The sequence below is a fragment of the Pristiophorus japonicus genome, chromosome 4 (assembly GCF_044704955.1).
Source record: "Pristiophorus japonicus isolate sPriJap1 chromosome 4, sPriJap1.hap1, whole genome shotgun sequence".
Taxonomy (NCBI): Eukaryota; Metazoa; Chordata; class Chondrichthyes; family Pristiophoridae; genus Pristiophorus; species Pristiophorus japonicus.
The window spans coordinates 8,247,995-8,266,152 of NC_091980.1; the positions used below are offsets into that span (position 1 = coordinate 8,247,995).

Genomic DNA, 18,158 nt, shown 5'->3' on the forward strand with positions numbered 1-18,158 from the left:
CCTGTTGGTCCCGGAGGAACGTAGGATCCCAGTCGGAGGCTGACATTCGCTGCGCAGCACACGGGGAGATACAGCGCACGGGGAGATACAACGCACGGGAGATACAGCGCACGGGGAGATACAGCGCAAGGGAAATACAGCACACGGGGAGATACAGCGCACGGGAGATACAGCGCACGGGGAGATACAGCGCACGGGAGATACAGCGCACGGGGAGATGCAGCGCACGGGAGATACAGCGCACGGGAGATACAACGCACGGGGAGATACAGCGCACGGGAGATACAACGCACGGGGAGATGTAGCGCACGGGAGATACAGCGCACGGGGAGATGCAGCGCACGGGAGATACAGCGCACGGGGAGATGCAGCGCACGGGAGATACAGCGCACGTGAGATACAGCGCACGGAGCCATACAGCGCACGGGAAGATACAGCGCATGGGGAGATACAGCGCACGGGAGATACAACGCACGGGGAGATATCTTTCAGGTGCATACGTACAAGCTGGAGTCATATGGGACTGGACCACCAATCACCATGCAGTATTCTCATTGATAAACATGGGAGCTCTGTTTGTCCGAGTCCCTATTACTATCGATGAGAATAACCCCCTAAAACACCCAAACACAGCACAACGAATCAATAAAGCACCTCACATATTTAACATTAATTGAAATTAAATGTAATGAAGTGTTTTAGAAACAAAAAATAATTTTTGGATTTTTTGTTAATGTGTTTTATATAGGGTTAAAAATAAACTTACTTTAATGGACGCGGTTTTGAATATAAAAATGAGTGTTTAAGTGTATTTTTTTACATGTTTTAAAACTCTTACGCTGGTAAAAGTAAGCTATGTGCCTGCTTTCACCAGGTGTAAGAGTTTGAAGGACATTTGCCCGGCATGTGTTGGGCAAATCTCCTGATCTCTCCCGCGCGGATGTCCTTCTCCCGGGGATGCGGAGGATCTGTGCGGTAAAACCTTGACCGGTCGGAGAAGCCGGCTTTCGGCGCGTGCGCCTCGCGCCCCCGAGAACCGTCCGCACTTCGTACAGACCCGGAGAGGCCGGAGACTTCGGCCGGTTGCCTCTCCTCGGTCTTCCGTCCACCGGGGGAAAGAAGGGAGCTGAGAATTTAGTTTCGGCCGTGAAACAAAAAACTCTCCTGGGCGGAGGCCTAAGCGGGAAACCATCTTGACTTTCACCAGCTCATCTCTTACCCCTTTGCTTTCAGGTGGCTGCACAGGAAGAGAAGGGGTGTGGCAGGAAAGAGGGGACAACTCGGATCGGACCCCACCGCACCTCCCCCCCGCCCCCCACCCCTGCGGAGCGACAGGCCAGCGGGAGAATGTGAGGGAATCCTGGGCCCCTCTCTCCGTCAGTGCCATCACACGCCTCCTTCGGCACTTCTGGCCGGGGCGGAGGTCCGCGTCGGGTGAGGACCGCACGCCATCGTCGCCGTGCCGTGCCAACCGGCGGACATCATTGGCCAGACTTGGAGCTTTGCCCTCTGTCGCGCGGGCTTCGGAGGTGGGGGGAGGGGGACGGCGGGGGGGGGGGGGGGCGGGGATCGGGGGAGGGGAGAAAAGCGTGACCCAGCGAGCTGAAACCTGAATAGTTGGATCGGCGCTTTACTATTTTCGGGGAGGGGGAGAAAAAGAGAGAAGCCGTTCCTCCGTTCGCTGGTCCCCTTGACGTGACTGGATCCGGCAGGCTGGTGAAAACATCAAGAAAATTAGTCAAACGCTGTTGTGGAAAGAAATTCTGGGACTTAATAAGCGGAAGTTTTGAAAGAGAAAAGACTCACACTCACACACACGCAGAATTTTCAATTGGGTTCTTGGGGGATAGAGACCTATTTTATTCAAACGCCGTTCCTTCCCTTTCCCGTCTCAACAGTTAGTCTCCGAAAGATACAGGAAGGAGAACCAACTCTTCTCGTTAAAGCAAAACCCCGAACCCGAAATCAAGTCGTTTCGAACAAGTAGGACTCAACTCTCCGCACTCCCTTTGAAGAAATGTTCTGACAAGGGGAAGCTGAACAGAGGCACGCATGTTAAAGATTAAAGTCAGTTTACGATTGCAAACACAGCGAGTGAGGAGGAACTTAATTCGTGCTTCAGGTCATCCGCTTGCAAGCCTCACGAAAGCCGAGGGGGAAACCCGACTCTCTGGGAAGCGGAGAGAGCCTTCGTTGTCCTAAGCGCCCCCCGCCCCCCCGGCACACTCACCAGATGCAGGTGGGCGCGGACGTGCGTTCCTGCGGTTACTTGGCGCGGGCCAGGGCCAGGTCGAGGCCCCGGTGGTCAACCGGGGAGGCCGGCCCACCTCCGTCCATCACCGACCAGCGCAGGCCGCACAACCACCTGGGCGGTTGGGAAGACCAGGAGCAATGCAAGGCCGGAGGCACGGGCGCGGACAGAGAGCATCACGTCAGCCCCTCTGGCAGTCCGTCGGACCAGCGCGCGCCGTGCCGTACGGAGCCAAGGGTCGCGGGGGAACTCGTGGCTCCAAAAGTCGTGCCACAAGTCCTCCCAGCTGAGGCAGCCCATCACAGACCAGCAAGTAAGCAGATTTACTATTACCCCTTCTTGGCCAACACTGAACTTTACAAGCTCATGGTATCATTTTATATTGTCGGTAAAAAACCCACAGGCCAGCTGCACTTATCGAATACTAGTACGTTCATAATAGAAGCCCCAGATCTGAATGTGAGCACATAATCCAGGTTGACACTCCCGGTGCAATTACTGAGGCAGCGCTGCACTGTCGGAGGGGCAGTACTGAGGGAGTGCCGCACTGTCGGAGGGGCAGTACTGAGGGAGTGCTGCACTGTCGGAGGGGCAGTACTGAAGGAGCGCTGCAATGTCGGAGGGGCAGTACTGAGGGACCGCCGCACTGTCGGAGGGGCAGTACTGAGGGAGCACCGCACTGTTGGAGGGGCAGTACTGAGGGAGCGCCGCACTGTCGGAGGGGGCAGTACTGAGGGAGCGCCGCACTGTCGGAGGGGCAGTACTGAGGCAGCGCTGCACTGTTGGAGGGGCAGTACTGAGGGAGCGCCGCACTGTCGGAGGGGCAGTACTGAGGGAGCGCCGCACTGTAGGAGGGGCAGTACTGAAGGAGCGCTGCAATGTCGGAGAGGCAGTACTGAGGGAGCACGTCACTCTGATCGAAGTTTTCAGGATATTAAAGGGAACAGATAGGGTAGTTAGAGAGAAACTATTCCCGCTGGTTGGGGAGTCTAAAACCAGGAGGCATCGTCTAAAAATTAGAGCCAGACCTTTCAGGAGTGAAATTAGGAAATACGTCTACACACACAGACTGGTAGAAGTTTGGAACTCAATTCTGCAAACGGCAATTGATGCCGGGTTAATTGTTAATTTTAAATCTGCGATTGATAGATTTCTGTTAACCAAAGGTATTGTGGGATATGGGCCAAAGGCGGGTCGATAGAGTTAGGTCGCAGATCAGCCGTGATCTCAGTGAATGGCAAAACAGGCTCGAGGGGCTGAATGGCCTCCTCCTGTTCCAATGTTCTTGTCGTCTGATCTGGCCTCAATTAGACAGCATTGGAGGTTACGTAGGAGGTGCTGGCTCACTGCTGACGTTTCTCGACAGATGTTCTGCGGCCTGTACTCGTCTTCATAGAATCATGGAAATCTGTGGCGCAGAAAGAGGCCTTGACCCTGAACCTGTCCCTGTCCCAAACAATAAACCTAATCGCAACACTGACCCCAACACTAATCCTAACCCTAACCCTAAACCTGACCCTAACCCTAACCCTGACCCTAACCCTGACCCTAACACTAACCCTGACCCTAAACCTGACCCTAAACCGAACCCTGACCTAACCCTAACCCTAAACCTGACCCTAACCCTAACCCTGACCCTAAACCTGACCCTAACCCTGACCCTAACACTAACCCTGACCCTAAACCGAACCCTGACCTAACCCTAACCCAAAACCTGGCCCTAACACTAACCCTGACCCTAAACCTGATCCTAATCCTAACCCTGACCCTAACCCCAATCCTGACCCGAACCCTAAACCTGACACGAACCCTAACCCTGACCCTAAACCTGACCCTAACCTTAACCCTGACCCTAACCCTAACCCTGACCCTGACCCTAAACCTAACCCTGACCCTAAACCTGACCCTAACACTAAACCTGACCCTAACCCTAACCCTGACCCTGACCCTGACCCGAAACCTAACCCTGACCCTAACTCTAAACCTGACCCTGACCCTGACCCTAAACCTAACCCTGACCCTAAACCTGACCCTAACCCGAACCCTGACCCTAAACCTGACCCTTAACCTGACCTAACCCCTAACCCTGACCCTGACCGTAAACCTGACCCTAACCCTAACCCTAACCCTAACCCTAACCCTGACCCTGACCCTAAACCTAACCCTGACCCAAACCCCAAACCTGACCCTGACCATAACCCAAACACTAACCCTAATCCTGATCCTAACCCTGACCCTGACCCTAACCCTAACCCTGACCCTGACCATAACCCAAACACTAACCCTAATCCTGATCCTAACCCTGACCCTGACCTTAACCCTGATCCTAACCCTGACCCTGACCTTAATTAACCCTGACACTAACCCTGACCCTGACCCTAACCCTGACCCTAACCCTGACCCTGACCTTAACCCTGACCCTAACCCTGACCCTGACCTTAACCCTGACCCTAACCCTAACCCTGACCCTGACCCTGACCCTAACCCTAACCCTGACCCTGACCCTAACCCAAACACTAACCCTAATCCTGATCCTAACCTTGACCCTGACCTGAACCCTGACCCTAACCCTGACCCTGACCTTAACCCTGATCCTAACCCTGACCCTGACCTTAACCCTGACCCTAACCCTAACCCTGACCCTAACCCTAACCCTGACCCTAACCCTGACCCTGACCTTAACCCTGACCCTGAACCTGACCCTGACTCTGACCCTAACCCTGACCCTAACCCTGACCCTGACCCTAACCCATCGCGTCTGTACTGGGATTGTGTTCGGAACAAACGTGTCACAGATTAGCCGCCAAGAGAGGAGGGAGATCTGGTTAAGTAAAAGGAAAGGAGTTTGATCCATCTCAAAGTCCGCCTTACCCCAGGAAGGACAGAACATGCTGCAATAATTGCTGCCCCTATTAGCGGAGAACGTCTACCTACGAGCTGCAGTGGTCGTTTGAACTCACGGTGTGCTGCATCGGTCCAACTCTCTCTAAATCAGGTCTTTTCCAATTGTATTTTTGAGGAAAGGATACGTTGCAGTTATATAGCGCCGAAGGCACTTTACAGCCAACGAAGTACTTTAGAAGTGTAGTCGCTGTTGTAATGCAAGGAAGACAGCAGCCAATTTTTGCACAGCAAGCTCCCACAAACAGCAATGTGATAAATGATCAGATAGTCTGTTTTTTGTGATGCTGTTTGAGGGATAAACATTGGTTCAGGACACCGGAGAGAACTCCCCCTTTTCTCCTCCGAAAGAGTGGATCATAGAATTTATCCCTTCAAATTCCCTTTTGAAAGTTGCTGTTGAATCTGCTCCCAACACCCTGAGGCAGCGGGTTCCAGATCTCAACAACTCACTGGTGCAATCAGCTTCAAAAACAACTTTCCAACAGGAAATTGGATAAATACGAGGCGGGGGGGGAAAATTAGCAGGGTTTTGGGGAAAGAGCAGGGTGGAGTGGGACAAATTGGGATGGGGGGATTGTCCTATGAGGAGAGATTGAGTAGACTAGGCCTATATTCTCTAGAGTTTGGAAGAATGAGAGGCGAACTCATTGAAACAGACACAATTCTTACAGGGCTTGACAGGGTAGATGCAGGGAGGATGTTTCCCCCCGGGCTGGGGAGTCTAGAACCAGGGGGCACAGTCTCAGAATAAGGGGTCGGCTATTTAGGACTGAGATGAGGAGGAATTTCTTCACTCAGAGGGTAGTGAATCTTTGGGATTCTCTGCCCCAGAGAGCTGTGGAGGCTCAGTCGTTGAGTATATTCAAGGCGGAGATCGATAGATCTTTGGACTCCAGGGGACTCGAGGGATATGGGGATCGGGCGGGAAAGTGGAGTTGAGGTCGAAGATCAGCCGTCATCGTATTGAATGGCGGAGCAGGCTCGAGGGGCCGAATGGCCGACTCCTGCTCCTAATTCTCAAGTTCTTAATTGGGATCGCTCTTTCAAAGAGCTGGCACAGGCCCGCTGGTCAGAATGGCCTCCTTCTTTGCTTTTGATATTCTGAACTTGTGACGTACCTTTTCGGGGCTTGGCTCCTGCGTGGGGTCAAAGGTCAGCTGCCTTTTCCTCTCGTGCTCCGTCTTTTAATCATTAAACTGGTCAACTAAAAAGATCGAAGCAGATAAACGTGCTCCACGGGCCACCGTTTATGACCCATGCTGCAAAGCCCGACTAAAGGTTGAAGGATCCATGCTCACAGCTTCAGGCTGGACATTTTTTATTTTAAAAGCAGGAGGCCCGGGTTTATCGTGGAAGAAATGAGAAAAGGTGAGATACGTCTAGAAACAATGGTCAGGTGACGATAAGCTTGGGTTTCGCAAATATGTAAAAAGAAAAAGACTTGCATTTAAATGGCGCTTTTCACGATCACCGGACGTCGCAAAGCACTTTACAGCCAATGAAGTACTTTTTGAAGTGTAGTCACTGTTGTAATGTAAGAAAGGCAGCAGCCAATTTGCGCACAGCAAGCTCCCACAAACAGCAATGTGATAATGACCTAGATAATCTGTTTTTTGTTATGTTGTTTGAAAGATAAATATTGGCCCTGGGATAAACACCCCTGCTCTTCTTTGAAATAATGGCAATGGGATATTTTAAGTCCACCTGAGAGAGCAGATGGGACCTCAGTTTAACGTCTCATCCGAAAGACGGCACCTCTGACAGTGAAGCACTCCCTCAGCACTGCACCGGGAGTGTCAGTCTAGATTTCTGTGCTCAAGTTCCCAGAGTGGGACTTGAACCCACAACCTGCTACCTCAGAGGCGAGAGTGCTGTCCATTGAGCCGCAGCAGGTAGGATGAAGGGAAAACTGAGAGACAGGAGGAATCACACAATTTTGGAGAGGAGACCGAGGGAGGGGAGGAGTCCCACAGTTTGGAGGGGAGACCGAGGGAGGGGAGGAGTCCCACAGTTTGGAGGGGAGACCGAGGGAGGGGAGGAGTCCCACAGTTTGGAGGGGAGATTAAGAGAGGGGAGGAGTCCCACAGTTTGGAGGGGAGATTAAGGGAGGGGAGGAGTCCCACAGTTTGGAGGGGAGACCGAGGGAGGGGAGGAGTCCCACAGTTTGGAGGGGAGACCGAGGGAGGGGAGGAGTCCCACAGTTTGGAGGGGAGATTAAGGGAGGGGAGGAGTCCCACAGTTTGGAGGGGAGACCGAGGGAGGGGAGGAGTCCCACAGTTTGGAGGGGAGACCGAGGGAGGGGAGGAGTCCCACAGTTTGGAGGGGAGATTGAGGGAGGGGAGGAGTCCCACAGTTTTGAAGTCCTGGCCAAGAATGAGTTGGGATGATGAATATTGATTGTCATACAGCGAGGGAGGGTGTGTTGGATGGGGCACTTGCAACTGAGGGGAATACGAGAGAGCAGGTGTGGAGAGGCTCAGTAGTAGTGATGAAGTAGAGACAAGTAGGGTTGGAATGTAAAGAGGATGGAGGCTAAGTTTGAAGGAAGGACTAGACAAAATGCTAAATCCTTCATTGTGTTGCAGTGAAATATTGTAGATTATTTTCAGGACAACGTTTCAACATTTCCACTTCATTTCTCGCTTATTTTTGCTTCAAGACCTCTTGCCCTGAGAGGCGATGCCAGCATGTCACGGCTTTGCCTTTGAATGTTTGCTTGTCCAGTGAATACCCTCCGCAAAGTGCCCCGCCTAGTGGCCTGGCAGAGAAGCAACCAGCAACCTCCCCACCAAGCCACCCAAACCCAACACACTTGGGTGAGTGTGTTACCACTGACCTAAGCTGACCCCTGGAGTATCGAAGAACGAGAAGTGAAGCGTATAAAATTCTGTAGAAGGATTGACAGGGTAGATGCAGGGAGGGTGTTTCCCCCCGGGCTGGGGAGTCTAGAACCAGGGATCACAGTCTCAGGAGAAGGGGTCGGCCATTTGGGACTGAAATGAGGAGAAATTTCTTCACTCGGAGGGTTGTGCATCTTTGGAATTCTCTGCCCCAGCGGGCTGTGGAGACTCAGTCGTTAAGCCTGAGATCGATAGATTTTTGGACTCTAGGGGAATCAAGGGATATGGGGATCGGGCGGGAAAGTGGAGTTGAGGTCGAAGATCAGCCATGATCTTATTGAATGGCGGAGCCGGCTCGAGGGGCTGTAGGGCCCACTCCTGCTCCCAATTCTTATCTTAAGATGGCCTGCAGATGTGTATTTTGTTTATTCATTCACAGGATATGGGCATTGCTGGCAAGGCCGGCACTTATAAGAAATAGGAGCAGGAGTAGAACATTTGGCCCCTCGAGCCTGCTCCGCCATTTAATACGATCATGGACTCAGCTCCACTTCCCTTCCCGCTCCCCATAACCCCTTATTCCCTTATTGGTTAAGAAACTGTCTATCTCTGTCTTAAATTTATTTAATGTCCCAGCTTCCACAGCTCTCTGAGGCAGTGACTTTCACAGATTTACAACCCTCCGAGAGAAGAAATTCCTCCTCATCTCAGTTTTAAATGGGCGCCCTCTTATTGCCCATCCCTAATTGCCCCTCGAGAAGGTGGTGGTGAGCCGCCTTCTTGAACCGCTGCAGTCCGTGTGGTGAAGGTGCTCCCACAGTGCCGTTAGGGAGGGAGTTCCAGGATTGTGACCCAGCGACGGTGAAGGAACGGCCGATATATTTCCAAGTCGGGATGGTGTGTGACTGGGAGGGGAACGTGGAGGTGGTGGTGTTCCCATGCGCCTGCTGCCCTCGTCCTTCTAGGTGGTAGAGGTCGTGGGTTTGGGAGGTGCTGCCGAAGAAGCCTTGGCGAGTTGCTGCAGTGCATCTTGTAGATGGTGCACACTGCAGCCAGGGGGCGCCGGTGGTGGGTCACACGGAGGCTGCGATTCGCTGCATGTTCACCTCTTCACTCCTGTTTTCTTTGGACAGCTGCGATGGTGGTTGCATTTTCCCCAACACTTTTCCCCTCCTGTCGTGCACGGGACCGAATCTAAAGCCAAAATCGCTTGTCCCATTACTCGGGGGGGTGTGGCGGAGATGGGGGGCTGCTGGCTGGGCACTGAGATGATTGTACTGAATAGGCTGATGTCCGCACACAGCGGCTTTGAACTCTCTGCCCTCCCTCTACACCCCCCCACCCCCCCCCTCCCCCTCCTCCCCCGCCCCCCCGGCCTGCTTTCTGAGGGTGAGCACTTGACCAGGAAGCCCATTCATCCATTGGGCGGTCAGGACCCCTCAAATACTTCCCCTGAAGGAACGCATTCTTCCCACAAACAAATTACCGACAGGGAGTTTCTGTAGTGTGCAGCTGAAGACGACATCTGTAACTAATTGAGGACACATCGGCTCAATGAGAATTCCAGCTGGTCTCTCCTCTCGGAAACCTCTTCATGTTAAACTGAAAGAGGCGGACGACTGACACGGCCCTGCTGTAACTCGTTAACAAACGTACCTACAGTAAGATGGAAACGCTTTAAAGAATATCAAACAATTTAATGAAAGAAAGACTTGCATTTCTATAGCGCCTTTCGCAACCTCAAGATGTCCCAAAGCGCTTTGCAGCAATGGTGGACGCTTTTGAAGTGTAGTCACTGTTGTAAATGTGGGAAACGCAGCAGCCAATGTGCGCACAGCAAGCTCCCACAAACAACAATGTGATAATGACCCAGATAATCTGTTTTAGACACCATGGAGAACTCCCCCCTTGCTCTTCTTCGAAATAGTGCCGTCCTCCAGTTGGTGTCTCATCCGAAAGACGGCACCTCTGACAACACATCTCATCCTCAGTGCTGCTCTGCGAGTGTCAGCCAGGATTTTGTGCTCAAGTCTCTGGTGAGAGAGAGTGCTGCCTGCTGAACCACTCGCTGGACAAATAAGTTGCTGCTAAATTCCCTATCGGATTTATTAGTGGCTATTTTTATATTTATGGCCCTTAGTCTGGTCTCCCCCACAAGTGCATGATCTTTATCAGGATACCACCATTGCCCCCACCCCCCACTCCCCACCACCTTTCCCCCCCACCCTTCCTCATCTTCTCTTTTCCAAAGAGAAGAGACCCAGCCTGTTCAATCATTCCTGATGGGTATGACCTCTCAATTCTGGTATCGTCCTTTGTAAATCTTCTCTGCACCCTCTCCATGCCTCTATACACTTTTTATAATATGGAGACCAGAACTGTGCACAGTGCTCCAAGTGGCATTTGGAAAAGCAAAATTTGGTCAGGCAGAGTCAGCATGGATTTATGAAGGGGAAGTCATGTTTGACAAATTTGCTGGAGTTCTTTGAGGATGTAATGAACAGAGTAGATAAAGGGGAACCAGTGGATGTGGACTTCCAGAAGGCATTTGACAAGGTGCCACATAAAAGGTTACTGCACAAGGTAAAAGTTCACGGGGTTGAGGGTAATATATTAGCATGGGTAGAGGATTGGCTAAATAACAGAGAACAGAGAGTCAGGATAAATAGTTAATTCTCGGGTTTACAAATAGTAACTAGTGTGGTGCCGCAGGGACCACAACTATTTACAATCTATATTAACGACTTGGAAGAAGGGACTGAGTGTAATTAGCCAAGTTTGCTGACGATACAAAGATGGGAGGAAAAGCAATGTGTGAGGAGGACACAAAACATCTGCAAAAGGACATAGACAGGCTAAGCGAGTGGGCAAAAAATTTGGCAGATGGAGTATAATGTTGGAAAGTGTGAGGTCATGCACTTTGGTAGAAAAAATCAAAGAGCAAGTTATTATTTAAATGGAGAAAGATCCCAAAGTGCCGCAGTACCGCGGGACCTGGGGGTACTTGTGCATGAAATACAAAAGGATAGTATACAGGTACAGCAAGTGATCAGGAAGGCCAATGGTATCTTGGCCTTTATTGCAAAGGGGATGGAGTATAAAAGCAGGGAAGTCTTGCTACAGCTATACAAGGTATTGGTGAGGCCACACCTGGAATACTGCGTGCAGTTTTGATTTCCATATTTACGAAAGGATATACTTGCTTTGGAGGCAGTTCGGAGAAGGTTCACTCGGTTGATTCCGGGGATGAGGGGGGTTGACTTATGAGGAAAGGTTGAGTAGGTTGAGCCTCAACTCATTGGAATTCAGAAGAATGAGAGGTGATCTTATCGAAATGTATAAGATTATGAGGGGGCTTGATAAGGTGGATGCAGAGAGGATGTTTCCACTGATGGGGGAGACTAGAACTAGAGGGCACGACCTTAGAATAAGGGGCCACCCATTTAAAACAGAGATGAGGAGAAATTTCTTCTCTCAGAGGGTTGTGGATCTGTGAAATTCGCTGCCTCAGAGAGCTGTGGAAGCTGGGTCATTGAATAAATTTAAGACAGAAATAGACAGTTTCTTAAACGATAAGGGAATAAAGGGGTTATGGGGAGCGGGCGGGGAAGTGGAGCTGAGTCCATGATCGGATCAGCCATAATCGTATTGAATGGTGGAGCAGGCTCGAGGGGCCGTATGGTCTATTCCTGCTCCTATTTCTTATGTTCTTATGTTAAGTGTGGTCTTAGCAATGTTCGATACAAGTTTAAAATAACATTGCTGCTTTTCAATTCCATCCCTCTAGAAATGAACCCCAGAGTTTTGTTTGCTTTTTTTTATTGGTGTTATTAACCTGCGTCACTGCATTTAATGATTTGTGTATCTCTACCCCGGGATCGCTCTGTTTCCCTACCCTATTTAGGTACTGATTTTCCAAGCGGTACTTGGCCTCCGTATACTTACTACCGAAATGTACCACCTCAAGCCGATCTATATTGAAGTTCATTCGTCAATCACACGCCCATTCTGCAAATTTATTCATGTCTTCCTGTATTTTGCTGCAGTCCTGCTCTGCATTGACGACAACCCAATTTGGTGTCATCCGCCAATTTAAAAATTGTACTTCCGATTCCGAAGTCCAAATTGTGTATGTAAATGGTGAGTAACAGTGGTCCCAGCAGCAATCCGTGAGAAAGACCATTTCCCAGCTGAATAACAATAACGGCATCGTGCACTTAGATAATCAACTTTCACGTAGCAAAATGTCCCAAGGTGCTTTACACAGCGATTATCAAAACAAAATTTGACACCGAGCCACATAAGGAGACGTCAGGGCACATGAACAAAAGCTTGGCCAAAGAGGTAGGTTTTAAGGAGCGTCTTAAAGGAGGAAAGAGAGGTAGAGAGGCGGAGAGGTTTAGGGAGAGAGTTCCAGAGCTTGGGGCCCAGGCAACAGAAGGCACGGCCACCGATGGTTGAGCGATTATAATCAGAGATGCTCAGGGGGACAGAATTAGAGGAGCGCAGAGATCTCGGGGGGTTGTGGGGCTGGAGGGGATTACAGAGATAGGGAGGGGCGAGGGCCACGGAGGGATTTGTAAACAAGGATGAGAATTTTCAAATCGGGGTGTTGCCTAAACAGAAGCCAATGTAGGTCAGCGAGCACAGAGGGTGATGGGTGAGTGGGACTTGGTGCGAATTAGGACATGGGGCAGCGAGTACAGGGGGTGATGGGTGAGCGGGACTTGGTGCGAGTTAGGACACGGGGGCAGCGAGCACAGGGGGCGATGGGTGAGCGGGACTTGGTGCGAATTAGGACATGGGGCAGCGAGTACAGGGGGTGATGGGTGAGTGAGGCTTGGTGCGAATTAGGACATGGGGCAGCGAGTACAGGGGGTGATGGGTGAGCGGGACTTGGTGCGAGTTAGGACACGGGGGCAGCGAGCACAGGGGGCGATGGGTGAGCCGGACTCGGTCCGAGTTAGGACACGGGGGCAGCGAACACAGGGGGTGATGGGTGAGCGGGACTTGGTGCGAGTTAGGACATGGGGCAGCGAGTACAGGGGGTGATGGGTGAGTGGGGCTTGGTGTGAATTAGGACATGGGGCAGCGAGTACAGGGGGTGATGGGTGAGCGGGACTTGGTGCGAGTAAGGACACGGGGGCAGCGAGCACAGGGGGCGATGGGTGAGCCGGACTCGGTCCGAGTTAGGACACGGGGGCAGCGAGCACAGGGGGTGATGGGTGAGCGGGACTTGGTGTGAGTTAGGACATGGGGCAGCGAGTACAGGGGGTGATGGGTGAGCGGGACTTGGTGCGAGTTAGGACACGGGGCAGTGAGCACAGGGGGTGATGGGTGAGCGGGACTTGATGTGAGTTAGGACACGGGGCAGTGAGCACAGGGGGTGATGGGTGAGCGGGACTTGGTGTGAGTTAGGACACGGGAGCAGTGAGCACAGGGGGTGATGGGTGAGCGGGACTCGGTGCGAGTTAGGACACTGGAGCAGTGAGCACAGGGGGTGATGGGTGAGCGGGACTTGGTGCGAGTTAGGACACGGGGCAGCGAGCACAGGGGGTGATGGGTGAGCGGGACTTGATGCGAGTTAGGACACGGGGCAGCGAGCACAGGGGTGATGGGTGAGTGGGACTCGGTGTGAGTTAGGACACTGGAGCAGCGAGCACAGTGGGTGATGGGTGAGCGGGACTTGGTGTGAGTTAGGACACTGGAGCAGCGAGCACAGGGGGTGATGGGTGAGTGGGACTTGGTGCGAGTTAGGACACTGGAGCAGTGAGCACAGTGGGTGATGGGTGAGCGGGACTTGATGCGAGTTAGGACACGGGGCAGCAAAGTGTTGAATGACCGCAGGGTAATGAAGGGTACTACTTGGGAGGCCAGCCAGGGGTGCGTTGGAATAATCAAGTCTAGAGGCAATAAAGGCATGGATGAGGGTTTCAGCAGCAGATGAGCCGAGGCTTATCTACTTCTATAAAATTTATTTGACTACCTTTGACCTCGGCTCTCTATTTGCTGTTTTCTAGCCAGCCTGCTATCCATGATAGCAAGACAAACATAATGTAGTCTCTTTAAAGAAAGAAAGAGAGAAAGACAGAAAGAAAGACTTGGATTTCTATAGCGCCTTTCACGACCACCGGACGTTCCAAAGTACTTTACAGCCAATGAAGTACTATTTGGAGTGTAGTCACTGTTGTAATGTGGGAAACGCAGCAGCCAATTTGCACACAGCCAGCTCCCACAGACAGCAATGTGATAATGACCCGATAATCTGCTGTCTGTATCATAAACTACGATCTCTTCATTACATTACAACAGTGACTACGCTTCAAAAAGTGTTCCTTTGGCTGTGAAGCGCTTGGGGACGTCCTGTGGTGAGGAAAGGCACTATAGAAATGCAGGTCCTCTTTCTCCTCCTTCCTTTAACAGTGGAAGTAATGAGAGCTCCTTACACGGTATGAACCTTTTTATACGAATCCAAGTTTACACAGGCCGTGCATTTTGTCCGCGGGCAGGAAACAAATAGAGCAACCTCGGGAAAATGACTTTGCCAGATGGGATTTTATGCTGCAGGAGAGCATTCCTTTTGAATTTTTCCGTCTTTATTGCGCCAAAAGCAGTTGAAAGGGTTGAGGGGTTGGATGGATTTAATGAGCGAGAGGAAGATAAGCTGCTGGGCTCTGACCCTGCCTCCCTGCTCCTTCGCTGCAAGAGATTGGGCAACCATTGTCCAGGTGAGTGTCAGCCGTGGCTCAGTGGGAAGCTCTCTCGCCTCTGTGTCAGGAGGTCGCAGGTTCGAGTCCCACTCCAGAGACCTGAGCACAAAATCCAGGCCGACACTCCCAGTGCAGCACTGAGGGAGCGCCGCACTGTCGGAGGGGCAGTACTGAGGGAGCGCCGCACTGTCGGAGGGGCAGTACTGAGGGAGCACCGCACTGTCGGAGGGGCAGTACTGAGGGAGCGCCGCACTGTCAGAGGGGCAGTACTGAGAGAGTGCCGCACTGTCGGAGGGGCAGTACTGAGGGAGCGCCGCACTGTCGGAGGGACAGTACTGAGGGAGCGCCGCACTGTCGGAGGGGCAGTACTGAGGGGGCGCCGCACTGTCGGAGGGGCAGTACTGAGGGAGCGCCGCACTGTCGGAGGGGCAGTACTGAGGGAGTGCCGCACTGTCGGAGGGGCAGTACTGAGGGAGCGCCGCACTGTCGGAGCGGCAGTACTGAGGGAGTACTGCACTGTCGGAGGGGCAATACTGAGGGAGCGCCGCACTGTCAGAGGGGCAATACTGAGGGAGTGCCGCACTGTCAGAGGGGCAGTACTGAAGGTGTGCCGCACTGTCGGAGGGGCAGTACTGAGGGTATGCTGCACTATCGGAGGGGCAGTACTGAGGGAGCGCCGCATTGTCGGAGGGGCAGTACTGAGGGAGTGCTGCACTGTCGGAGGGACAGTACTGAGGGAGTGCTGCACTGTCGGAGGGGCAGTACTGAGGGTATGCTGCACTATCGGAGGGGCAGTACTGAGGGAGCGCCGCATTGTCGGAGGGGCAGTACTGAGGGAGTGCTGCACTGTCGGAGGTGTTGTCTTTCAGAGGAGGCATCAATGCAAGACCCCTCTCTGTCCTCTCAGGTGGGTGTAAAAGATCCCACTGCTACTATTTCGAAGAGCAGGGGAGTTATCCTCGGGGCCAATATTTATCCTTTAACAGATTATCGGGTCATTATCACATTGCTGTGTGTGGGAGCTTGCTGTGCTGCCGTGTTTCCCATGTTACAACAGTGACTGCACTCCAAAAAAGTACTTCATTGGCTGTAAAGCGCTTTGGGAGCGCCTGAGGCCTTGAAGGGCGCTATATAAATGCAAGTCTTTCTTTCCTTAAGGGGCATGGTTCTGGTAGACTGTTTCACTGCCTGAAGGGAATAAATGGATTCAAAAACAACTCGGTGTGATACAACAATTCATCCCAAAGATGGCACAATGGGTATATTAGCATATGTGTCTTTAACGTAGTGAGATTAAAGGCACTTCACAGGAGTATTATGAGATAAAAATTTGACACCAAGCGCCATAAGTAGAAATTAACGCAGGTGACCAAAAACTTGGTCAAAAAGGTAGGTTTTAAGGAGCGTCTTGAAGGAGAAAAGAGAGGTAGAGAGGCGGAGAGGTTTAGGGAGGGAGTTCCAGAGCTTGGGGCCCAAGCACCAGAAGGCACGGCCACCAATGGTGGAGCGATTATAATCAGGGATGCTCAAGAGGGCAGAGTTAGAGGAGCACAGACATCTCGGGGGGTTGTGGAGCTGGAGGAGATTACAGAGATAGGGAGGGGGCGAGGGCCATGGAGGGATTTGTAAATAAGGATGAGAATTTTGAAATCAGGGTGTTGCTTAGCCGGGAGCCAGTGTAGGTCAGCGAGCACAGGGGGTGATGGGTGAGCAGGACTCGGTGTGAGTTAGGACACGGGGCAGCGAGCACAGGGGGTGATGGGTGAGCGGGACTCGGTGCGAGTTAGGACACGGGGCAGTGAGCACAGGGGGTGATGGGTGAGCAGGACTCGGTGCGAGTTAGGACACGGGGCAGCGAGCACAGGGGGTGATGGGTGAGCGGGACTCGGTGTGAGTTAGGACACGGGGCAGTGAGCACAGGGGGTGATGGGTGAGTGGGACTGGGTGTGAGTTAGGACACGGGGCAGCGAGCACAGGGGGTGATGGGTGAGCGGGACTTGGTGTGAGTTAGGACACGGGGCAGTGAGCACAGGGGGTGATGGGTGAGCGGGATGCGGTGCGAGTTAGGACACGGGGCAGCGAGCACAGGGGGTGATGGGTGAGTGGGACTTGGTGCGAGTTAGGACACAGGACAGCGAGCACAGGGGGTGATGGGTGAGCGGGACTTGGTGCGAGTTAGGACACGGGGCAGCGAGCACAGGGGGTGATGGGTGAGCAGGACTTGGTGCGTGTTAGGACACGGGGCAGCGAGCACAGGGGGTGATGGGTGAGCAGGACTTGGTGCGTGTTAGGACACGGGGCAACCGAGTTTTGGATCACCTCTAGTTTTCGTAGGTTAGAATGTGGGAGGCCAGCCAGGAGTGCGTTGGAATAGTCAAGTGTAGAGGTAACAAAAGCATGGATGAGGGCTTCAGCAGCGGATGAGCTGACGCAGAGTCGGAGATGGGCGATGTTACGGAGGTGGAAATAGGCGGTCTTAGTTATGCTGCGGATATGTGGTCGAAAGCTCATTTCAGGATCAAATGTGACACCCAGGTTGCGAACAGTCTGGTTCAGCCTCAGACAGAGGTTGGGGAGAGGGATGGAGTCAGTGGCTGGGGAACGGGGTTGTGACGGGAACCGAAAACAATGGCTTCGGTCCTCCCAATATTCAATTGGGGAAATGTTCTGCTTATCCAGAACTGGGTGTCGAACCATGGAGAGCAGAATATCTCATTAACAATGTGTATTTATATAGCGCCTTTAACATAGTAAAACCTCCCAAGGCGCTTCACAGGAGCGATTATCAAACAAAATTTGACATTAGAACATAAGAACATAAGAAATAGGAGCAGGAGTAGGCCATACGGCCCCTCGAGCCTGCTCCGCCATTCAATAAGATCATGGCTGATCCGATCATGGATTCAGATCCACTTCCCCGCCCACTCCCCTTAATCCCTTATCAGTTAAGAAACTGTCTCTCTCTGTCTTAAATTTATTCAATGACCCAGCTTCCATAGCTCTCTGAGGCAGCGAATTCCACAGATTTACAACCCTCTAAGAGAAGAAATTCCTCCTCATCTCTGTTTTAAATGGGCGGCCCCTTATTCTAAGATCATGCCCTCTAGTTCTAGTCTCCCCCATCAGTGGAAATATCCTCTCTTCATCCACCTTGTCAAGCCCCCTCATAATCTTATACGTTTCGATAAGATCACCTCTCATTCTTCTGAATTCCAATGAGTAGAGGCCCAACCTACTCAACCTTTCCTCATAAGTCAACCCCCTCATCTCCAGAATCAACCGAGTGAACCTTCTCTGAACTGCCTCCAAAGCAAGTATATCCTTTCGTAAATATGGAAACCAAAACTGCACGCAGTATTCCAGGTGTGGCCTCACCAATACCCTGTATCGCTGTAGCAAGACTTCCCTGCTTTTATACTCCATCCCCTTTGCAATAAAGGCCAAGATACTATT

At 52.1% G+C, this 18,158-nt stretch overlaps 1 protein-coding gene across 1 annotated transcript in view; it reads left to right on the top strand.

Annotated features, from left to right (window-relative positions):
- Positions 1 to 1,603: 1,603 nt before the first annotated feature.
- LOC139262824 (synaptopodin) overlaps positions 1,604 to 18,158 on the top strand; it is a 69,009-nt gene continuing 52,454 nt past the window's right edge. Inside the window, exon 1 of the mRNA XM_070877992.1 lies at positions 1,604 to 2,564. Within this exon, the coding sequence (XP_070734093.1) occupies positions 2,234 to 2,564 (331 nt within the window). The 5' untranslated portion in view covers positions 1,604 to 2,233. The remainder of the gene's footprint in view (positions 2,565 to 18,158) is intronic.